The sequence below is a fragment of the Gasterosteus aculeatus genome, chromosome 6 (genome assembly GCF_964276395.1).
Source record: "Gasterosteus aculeatus chromosome 6, fGasAcu3.hap1.1, whole genome shotgun sequence".
NCBI classification, from domain to species: Eukaryota; Metazoa; Chordata; class Actinopteri; order Perciformes; family Gasterosteidae; genus Gasterosteus; species Gasterosteus aculeatus.
Window position 1 is genome coordinate 12,521,966 of NC_135693.1, and position 10,609 is coordinate 12,532,574.

Genomic DNA, 10,609 nt, shown 5'->3' on the forward strand with positions numbered 1-10,609 from the left:
GGCCCCGGACCCAGACACTCAGCTGTAGGAAAAGAAAGAGCCCTTTTTTACTCCTGAATGTGGGCGGTAGGTTCGCTACAGGGAGTTGGGCCTCAGGAGAAGAAAGGTGTGTTTTTGTCTTTTATGCCGGGCTCCTCCTATGAAAGCGGTCTCGCTCTGGGGAGCACACTCATAGCAGGTGGCCCCTCAAGCCACCTGGGGGACCAGGGACCTCCTAAGGCGAAATATGACGGCCACAAATTGCATAATGAGGAGCCAATCTAAGAAAACTTTTCTCAGAGTGGAACATGAAAACGAACCTCAGCATTAGAAAGTGATTATTTTGAGCACCAAATTAAGTCAGAAGTAATATCCAGTGAGCTTTTATTACTTAATTTTAATGACTTTGCAAAGAAATGCATGAAGCGTTTGGTCGGATGTAGGTTGTTGCTGCATAATATTATTTTTTCTGCCATTAGCGCGTGTAAATAGGAATGTATGCCAAGGCTGAAAAATGCTAAATTACCTTACACACTTAGGCTTGGATCCAATTATCAATAAATTATGCTCTCATACTGGAAGGAGCCACAAGATTATATTCATTCTTTAAATGTTTTCTGCTCCCAATTAAAATTCATACAGTTATTGATCTTGTTGATTTTTATGTCCTGAAATTTGCATAATCTATTAAAGATGAATGATTAATGAAGTGCTCAGCTTTCCATTCCAAGGGCGCTAGCAAAGGTAATGTCGGCCATCTTTTGTGTCCTCTGTATATCCTGATGTGTGAAAAAGACATCTAAATCAGAGAGCTAAATCAAGGGCACTGAAACATCCCGCTGGGGATTATTAAGAAACAAGTCATTTAGAAATTATTGAGATTTTCTCCAAGCAAATCCAAACTGTGATGCAAATATTTTGTGAAAGAAGCGTACACATCGTATACAAGGAAATTATAATCTTATAATATAAAACGTTACAAATGAAGCCTCTTGTCAATTTGACAAGAAGATATTAAATGTCACATATATCTGTGACAATTAACATGTCGTATTTTTGCGTAACAGACTGGTTAAGAAGTAAACGGGTATCTTAGTTCCGCGTGTTCACGAGCCGTAGTGAAACTGTCGTGTCCAGTGGAGGAACACTGTGAACCGTTCACGGCGTCCATTGGAAGAACAGCCTGTCATGATTAACTCCTGGTCTCTGGCTCTTGTCTAATAATACGTGAACACACTCAGTAACATAAAGCATTCGGTTTCATCTCGACCGCAGTTGCCTTAATCCTCGACACTCAGTATGTAGAACAAAATACAATACAATATTTCTTCTCATCAAATAGGGTTTTCCCAATGAGCGTACACTCGTCTGTGCAATGGCTTATCTCCATAATCACTCTCACCAGAGCCTGTGGGGACGCTGGGTGTAAGTGGGCACCCCTCTGACCTACTTAAACTCCAGCAGATGCAAAGATGCAGCACTTTTCAGCCACTCATATATATATATATATAAATTCATCTAGCTCGCTCTCCCTCATCTCAACTCTGCTAGTAAGGTGCAGGAAAAAAAAAAAAAAACATTTTCTCTGTGATTAATTTCTGCTGAAATGTAGACCTCATTCTGAGTCTATTTTGTGTCTTGGCGGTACCAGCTCTTCTCTGCTGGGTGGGAAACAGCTCAACCTGTGGTGCCTGGTGTGTGGCTTTGGTGACAAAACGGCGGGTCTCAGCTCAGTTAACGCCTGGGGAACCGAGCTCTGAAATTAATGTTTATATCACCCAGCGCACTAACCTTTGAGCACAAATTTGATAATGACTTACTTTGAACCCGTTGACTGAGATTTCAAGCTATTTGGCACATTAGCTATTATTTACCGACAACTGTCTGCAGCCTTTTAGATATTATGTTATTGTGCTCTTTACCGGGTCTAGAGGTTATAAAGGACCACCTCTACGATGCAGGAGAGTTGAGGCTGTACTTTTATATTTTACTCCTCTCCAAATGACTTTACTGGGATCTTGAACATACTGGAGAAAAAAACAGTTCTTCGTAGATCGCGTATCAGCCTTTGAAAACAACAGTTCTGCCAGTTAAATGTTTTGTGTACCACAGTTCCTCGGAGTATGTTTAAAAATGAAAAGCTCACTAGAGAAGGCTGTTGTAGCTATATCTGGACGCATCACACCCAGGACCGATCTGAACAGTCCATTTCTATGGTTGATGGGGTCTGCAGACGTGGTATCAGGGGTGGAGCAGAGACAGATGTTGGAGAACTCTATAGCGTCCACTCTCTCAGAGACGTGTTTGCCGGGGAGGAGAGTCCCCAAGGACCCTGAGTTTATCTTCCATCTCCATCATCAGGGCCTGTGATTTGACAGGCTCCCCCTGCCCGCGCTCTGCCTCGTCTCCAGGACAATAAGCAACACCATGTCTGATTAGTTTCAGAGTTCAGTGGTCTTGAACGCGGCGTTTGTATCGGTTTGTTGTTGCATCGTAACCACTGTCTGTTTGACAACGGCTGCTCGGGCGCTGAGAAAACAGAAGCCTGCGAGGCCTAAGTGTGTAGGAAGTGTCCGTGTAAACACACCTGGGTTGAGTTTGGTGTTTGTTAACATCAGCCTTTAACTTCTGGTTGCTCTTCTAAATGGTTATGTTCTCCATCCGTTGTTGAGTCTTACTCATGTTGAATACATATTGATTTACACTATCTGCTGCGTGGTCCATAGTATATCAGATCCTGATGGTGGATGGAGGTTGTTGTGCACCCCAATCAGTAACTGCACTTTTCAAAGCTGTTTCAACTTCAAAGACGTGTTAGATATAATTAAATGAAGAACAGAACTGTGCACCAGTCATTTGCCTACATGTGGACATTTTTTCTAATAAATCTGCGACATACTTGTACAGTGCATGTGACGGACTTTAGGCCGGTGCAATTACTGCAAGTCCCACTCATTAGATTATTTCTGTTCATGCCCGAGATCCATGGCAACCAGTTTTTAATGATATGATCAAAAAAAGACTTCCATAGTTAAACATTGCACTGTTCCCTCCATAACAATGCCATTTGTCTCAATAAGATGAGAGCATTGTGTGTAATTGCTCTACCTCTGTCTAAATGTCCATTTACAGCTGTCACAGAGACAAAGAGATTTGGAAATCCTGCGATAGATTTTTTATGGGAAAGCAGTCACGTTCCCCCGGCATTAGGTTCATAGTGCTGACAGGGTTGCATCCCCCTTCCATAGAACAGCCCTTATCTTAATGAGGAATCGCAACACACAGTCCTGTTGTAAAATAACAATGATGGGGGAAGCAGCTAATGAGGCTATCATGGTGCGGGGAAAGAGCCATCTCTCCCTACAGGCCCCAGCGAACACAACAGGCTCTGCGGCAGACGTGGCGAGGCCGGAGACAGAGCTCACATTGATTGCATAGGTTCAAGAGGCAGAGCCGGTGAAATGAAAGATGCCAAGACTCATCAGCCAAATTAGTTCAAAGTGTAGAGTTTTGAGCCGTCTGTGAGCCGATTGTTGGGTTATTTGGGAGGAGTGATTTTGTTGTGAGAAAGCAGCCGTGAGATTATGTTGTTTGTTTTCCCCCAAAACCTTGGGGAAATTTTTTACGCATTTGAGCTTGATTGATCAGGCGCGAGGTGTTGTTGTAACATTTCACTGGTGTGCGTTTCCACTTAGTCGAATGAATTACTGCTGGGTACATATGAGATTATTATTATCTGCTATGTAAATGAACAAATCAACTGCTAAAGACTGTTTATCTATTCAGGATTCATATGAAATGTCTGTTTATGAGTTAGTAAAATATAGGAAGTTACTGTCTGAGAGCAATTGCACTTCTTGTAATGATCCTTATCCTTTATGCTTCCTTTAAATTATGTGACAAATCTGCTTAGGATTTAGAGTCCCGTCTCTGTTTGATTTATTGCTCTAGTATTGTGAGTGTTATGGTAGCGCTTCACAGAATCAAAGCCCGATATTGCGACACAGTTGGTTTGTTTTTGCCTCTGCACAGAAGTTTTTTATTTGATTACTTATTTTAGACATTTAGAAGGCGATACATCTATTCCTCCCTTCATCCGAGTGACTGATGTGAATGTATGTCCGGAGTTGCATGTCTACATTACATCTAGTTTTTTTTTTTCTTCTTTTTTCTTTCCACCTGGCAGACGCTCACCCATCATATCCGCCTTCCATGTGTGTAAAGCGAGAGCCCCATGAGGCATCCTTTGCCCCCTTCACCCCCTCCTCTGTTGGGGATTCTGCTCTAGCCGACATCTTGTCCCACCAGTCCGGCCTCTCTATAGATGCCTCTACTCCCAGCTACCCTGCCCATGCCCACGGCCCCCACTACAGCCAGTATGCCAACCAGTATGCCAGCCAGCCCTTTATAGCAGGTACAACTTTACCCATAAGGCCCTGTGACCAGATCAAAACCCAGTACACCTGACTCTTTTAGATGATTTATCTGTGTGTATCGTTAATAATTAAGTAGTTAACCAACATATTAAACAAATTAAAGTGTCTGTCTCTCATGTCGCAAAGCCATAAATCCCATCATGCATTGTGGCCCTGCTGTTTTATTCACACAAGCAGAACGGACTGCTCGCCCCTCATTAAGCTCTCTCCCCCTCTCGGTTTAACAAAAGGCCTGCGGGTCCCTCCAGCCTCGTGACAGGCCCAAGGTCTGAAGGTTAAGAGGAGACCAAAGGGGGGTTTGAAACAGGGGGTGCGGAGGCAGAGACGTAGGGCTGATGATGTTTTGGACCTCTATGTCCTGCTCCTGTGCGCCCCTTCATCCCGCCAACCCCGATGCTGTCACAGTTCATTATAAAACTGAATGTGGAGCAAAAAGAGCCCACATTTGCCCAATGCTGCTTTCAGTTTCAAGAGCTGCTTAGGACGCCGGCATATTCATGTTATAGTCACTGTTAAGATCATTTCATTAACCCATTTTGAGTGGGTTTACTCAAAAATAAGCACGCATATGGGCCTGTGAGATTGACTGGTGATCCTGTCCACGGTGCACCATTCGTCCAATGTATTCACCAGAACAATAAATATCCAGCTCAGACAAAAATTATGCAACTTCATGACACTTGTGTGGCATATTTGTGGTTAATTTCCGATTAATCTGGATCTTATTCTCAGTGAATATTTGCATAGCTTCACTTTGGTGTTTCTTCTTTATGAAAAGTATAATTGGAGAGTTTAAGCGTTAAACTCTGGATAAAAAATGATTCAAATAACATTTGAGGTTTAAGTAAATATAGAAAATATACATTTATGTTCAACTTTTACCCGCGTGTGCCCGCAGGTCGAGACATGGCCAGCACCACCTTACCTGGCTACCCGCCTCATGTCCCGCCCACAGGACAAGGCAGCTACCCCACCTCCACGCTCGCCGGAATGGTCCCTGGTAGGTGTCGCTGCTCCCTTTTTACGACGCCGTTAATTTTACTATTACAAGATTTATTTCCAGTCGGTGCTAACCTTCACTCCATCTTGTCGAGGTCACCTAAACATGTAACACTTACAAAAACACGATCGCGACTTGAGATACTGAAGGAGCCTTAACGCGTTGCTCTCGACCCAAAGGACTGGAGCGAGCTTGTTATAGCTTTGTCAGGCCGCGGTTAGCGTGCGGTTAGCTTCCCGCGGACGAGGACATTAGATGAACTCGATAGGCGATCACCACAATCAGTGGCCGTGTGATAGGACAGTTCCTCTCAGTTACACTCCAGCTCCCAGCGCTCATTACCATCACTGTGTCCACACAGCGCACTCTCACCAGCCCCGTCGATAAACACTGCCTCTGCCTCCTCTGCTCGCCTCCCCGGACACCCGGGGCTGCAGAGCGTATCTCTTTCCCCTCTACTTAACCTGCAGCTCAGGTTCACGGCAAACAGTTAAGGGTCAAAACACAGAGGCGTGGAGGGCCTGTAAATATTTAAATCACTATCTCTCTCCGGGAAGAGCTCGAGTTACGCGACCAGTAGCGGGGTTCGCAGAGTAGATCTCTCCTCCAAACAACTGAAAACACAATTCCCTTTATTGCTGGGAGACGTGTAGCTTTCACACTGACCAATAATCAAAGTGGGCCTGCGGTATTTACAAGGGAGCTCAGGGTGCATGAATATCGGACACAAAGTTGGATTGGATGCCACTAGAGAGTGCTTTGATATGCTCATGCCAGCTCGGCCACCTTCTTAATCCACAGATTGGAATTGTTCTTTTTTTTTTTTTCACCTGGTGGTGAATGACTAAGATTTAGTGACCGGTCCCAAACACTGTGAAAGGAAAGGCCATTCTTCAGCCGCTTAATAAAAGCCCAGCCTTTATAGTCTCGTAAAAGAAGGAAACCTGTGGACCCGCGGCATCGCTCCCTGACATCCCCCACAGCTTCCCGTCTGTCCCACCGCGGCCGGCACACGGAGTACAAAGAGCAGATGAGAGTCTTAGAGTCTTAGTCTTAGTTCTGAACCGAAGCGTGATTCAAGACCGAATGAATAATACTTTAGATTGTTAGCTTTTTGCTAAATGTTGTTTTTTTTGGTTTGTTCTCCAGGTGGGGACTTTTCTGGAAACCCTTACTCTCATCCACAATACACCACCTACAACGAAGCATGGCGGTTCAGCAATCCAGCGTTACTAAGTAAGTGACTCTCTTGTATACGAATTAGCCTTAATAAACTTCATAAATAAACACATTCTCTGTCCTTGGAGTTTCACACAAACGTGTCTTACACACTGTCTGTCCTCATGGTTTCCAACGGCTCGTTCTTCTGTTAACTTTCAGGTTCCCCTTACTATTATAGCGCCGCGTCCCGTGGCTCAGCACCTCCCGCCGCCGCCGCCGCGTACGACCGCCACTAGGTACCACGGAGACCATCTCGAACTGCAGGGCCGCGGCTTCGGCCTCCATATTGTCCCCGTCTGAGAAACACTGAGTTCAAAGGGAAGCGAGGGGGAATCCTAGAGGAAACCCCGTTGTGTCACGCCATGTGGAGGAAGGATCGGCGAAGGTCGACGCCGGGTGCTTCCAGCCCAGCTTCAGCGTCACTCACTTTGGGTCAAAAGGGCCGGAAGCGGGGGTGTGTGGGGGGGGGGATTCAGAACTCACCCATCATGCCCTCACTCTCTCAAAGGCCAGAACATTTCCAAAATGACTTTAAGAGATTATATAAATATATATATTATAAAATATAAATTGAAGAAAAACATTGTGAGAAGAATATCATGTGGAAAAAAAAATGTTGTGGGTTTTTATTTTTGTTCCTCCGTTGCTGTCGTTGTTGTTGTTGTTGTTGTTATTTTATTCATGGATCCGCACATTCCTTCGATGTGATGAACTGCGGTATTTTTCTGCTCTAAAGAGAGAGGTCCAGGGGAGATGACAATGGTCCCATAGCTTGATGATGCAGCGACTTGAATCAGTGTTGCGAGGCCCCTTTGACACGTAATGAGATCCTGGCCCCTCACTGTGTGTGTGTGGGTGTGTGTGTGTGTCGGAGGGGGGGGGGGGACTTTACTCTGGTGCTTTGACTACGTGTACTGCTCCCATTTCTCCTGTTCCTCCTACATTATCCGATAAACACAGCATGTCCTACAACGTTTACTGACCCGATGTAGGACAACAGCAACGTCACCCTCCCTGTGGCAAACAATCAGATGTAAAAAAAATGTAAATCGTTTTGCAAAGTATTAAAAACATGGTGACCCCCAAAATGGCCTCGCCAGAATTTTAGATACTTTAAATTATTTTTTTCTCCCTGTGTTCCTTTTTAATGTAAAAAAAAGGCTATCAAAGATTCCTTCAGAGTACTTGTCACGTTTCCCTCCTTTTCCAGTCATGTCCATGCGCCATCGTCCTTTGCTCTTTTTTTGCACTAAAACCTCAGCTTATTTAATTTATTTGGTACATTCACTTCAAATTAAGTTCAATAACCTACCAATTTTAAACATAAGTCAATACTATTTAATGTTGGATAGTGTAAGTGTAAAAACAAAAAACAGACAGACGGAAACATATTTTTCTGAGTAAAAGTGATGCTTTCAAGGAGTTTGTAAGCCATAGCCTCATGGCTACATGAACAATTTAAATTCTCCTGGGTTATATTCCATTCAGCTTCTTAGTCATACCACTAGATGCCTACACAGTTTAGAAAGCTGTACGCAGTTGAGTGAACCAACTGTAAATTAGCTTCAACAATTGCCTTACAAACCTGTTTTTTCAATGTAAATTCATGCCTGTTCAGTTAATTGCCTTTACAAACACATATTAACCACCCTCCTTGACTTATGTTCTACTCTCCTAAGGGACTGAAAGGAAATACTGATTCACTTTGCTTTTTGGAAAATATTTTGTGAATGTACTTTTAACTACATCTGCCAAAGACTTAGTTTGATATTTAATATTTTATTTACAGTATATGTATGCATCAATAAAGCAGTATTATCTTTTAAATAACTAGTCAACACAAAACATGTGTGTCGTCACAGTTCAACAGGCGAACAAACATGATGCATATGACTGTAAACAAAAAAAGGTGAAATTCAGTGACTCAATACTCCATCAGTTGCATTAAAATGCTGCTTTGTAGAATCATTTGTGAATAATATGAGGACAATTCTTCTCTGTAAATAATATCACACACACACCGTTGCAGTATCATACTAATGTACTGGCTCCCTTTGTAGATATGCGGACTGAAGAAAACGTGCATTACATTTGTGTCGTAATGTAATGTTGTGCAATGAAAGAAAGGCACAACTGCTGTATAACCTGCAGCTTCATATGCCGTGTCAGCAGGTTTCAGATACTAACATCACATAGGTTGTCTTTGTCATTTTATTTTGTTTATCATGACAATGTCATGATGATGTTTTATGTCACTATGCAATGAGTTAAATGGCTTTCTGTATCATCTTTTGTTGTTGAACTCAGATTAAATAATCCCCTTGGAGAACAGCATACGCGGTAACAATTACAAAAGACCTCCGGTGTGACGTGGTTTCTCTCTCATTTCACTTTTGCGCCACATTTTCCCCCGAATGAAGATGCGATCAAACTGCCATCATTGGCAACAATCAAAGATACTGTCCTGTTTGCCGTTAGTAGATGTTGTGATCATTATGTTAATCCAAATTACCGTCATCCGCGCCTCCATGTACAGAAACACATCCTCGCTTATTACCCTTCCACTCACTCTGCCAATACAACTCTTTAGCGTACGGCATCCAAGACGAGGTTTACTTAAATTCCACTCGAGCAAATACATCATCTGGTACCAGAGTTAACTGTAAGACGAGGGCGCCAGATAACAGAAAACAGGCCCTGCTCTTTAGGAGAAGCTATCCTCCACCATTTGCACTTCAGAAAAGACTATTTCTGTCTCCATGTAGCTCGACAAATCCCAAAACAAAACACTTGGCGCAGTTTGCGAGCTGCCGCCATGCAGGCGAAGTCTTTGCTTGTGGAAACGGGGCACCTCTGAAGGAACAGGTCCTCTGCTGTTGTAAAGATGATACAGGAGATGTGTCATGGACATAAACAGGATTCCTGATGAAAATCCATACGGAAAGACTCGTGGTCTCAATCATTGTTCTGTTTCAGTTCTGTTCCAATTCTTTCTGTGCACATGAGAAATAAATTCTTTTTTTTTATGTCAGTCGTTGACTCTTTTGTCTTCTCATTATTAACCCCATAAGAAAAAAAAGATGAAGGGTTCAAGGTTCCCGAGGAAGCGCTCTTGCTCCGGATATATTGACGTTTGGTTCTACGAGCAGCGAGGACGACGGAAGCCTCTCAAATACGAAAACACGGGGCACGTCGTTTGTGTGCATCAGTCTGTGTGAATACTGAATCATAAACCCGACGATTCCTGTTGAAAGTAGCGCACGGTGAAAATAACTATTAAGATGTGTGTGTGTGTGTGTGCGCGGCACAGAGATAGAAAGAGCGAAAGTTTTAAATGACAACGGGAGAGAGGAGGGAAACACAGAAGGCAGGAGAGAGTTTCCCGGCTTCAAACTCCACTATATTTAATGATGCATTGGCTTCATCCTACTGTACCACACTGATACTGCTTCACCTCCTCTCTGCACTCTCTACCCTGAAACACACAATTGTAATTCGATTCAATTTCCCTGCTTTCGCTGCCTATTGTTTATTTCATGGATCCCCTGTGACGCATCAAAAGCTGCTGTTTCTGTCAGCCCCCTTACTGTCCTACGTGTTTGTCATTCAGGCCTTGTTAAAATATAAAAGACAGACACATGCGCGCTCCTTCCTCCTCCCAGCTGAGAATTCCCAGTGGTAAAATTATTCCATTTAGGGAACTTTTTTTTGTCACAACCCTGTTTAAATTGGCATATCTGGCTTCCCTGGTAGAAACCAATAAACTGTGAACCCCGGACGCATCTGTCAGTCAAGCTCATCTTTACTTTAGCGGGCCAGATGACAACAACAGGAGAGGAGACACACACCAGCAGAACGGGGAGCACTGATTGGCTCTCATCAGTTAGGCATTACGAAAAGCACCTGTCATCCTCGGGGCTCCTCAAAACCCTCTACAGAGGGAGAGGCCCTGCCACGGGGGCCAGTGGGCCTC

At 43.7% G+C, this 10,609-nt stretch overlaps 1 protein-coding gene across 2 annotated transcripts in view; it reads left to right on the forward strand.

Moving 5' to 3' along the window:
* The window catches only part of pax2a (paired box 2a), a 28,029-nt gene extending 18,362 nt beyond the window's left edge, over positions 1 to 9,667 (forward strand). Inside the window, exons 9-12 of one of the 2 annotated variants that reach the window (XM_040179287.2) lie at positions 4,166 to 4,393; positions 5,314 to 5,415; positions 6,565 to 6,651; positions 6,796 to 7,724. In XM_040179287.2, the coding sequence (XP_040035221.1) occupies positions 4,166 to 4,393; positions 5,314 to 5,415; positions 6,565 to 6,651; positions 6,796 to 6,872 (494 nt within the window). In that variant the 3' untranslated portion in view covers positions 6,873 to 7,724. Of the gene's footprint in view, positions 1 to 4,165; positions 4,394 to 5,313; positions 5,416 to 6,564; positions 6,652 to 6,795 lie in introns of both variants that reach the window. The other variant, XM_040179291.2, reaches the window with a different exon arrangement.
* Positions 9,668 to 10,609: the final 942 nt, after the last annotated feature.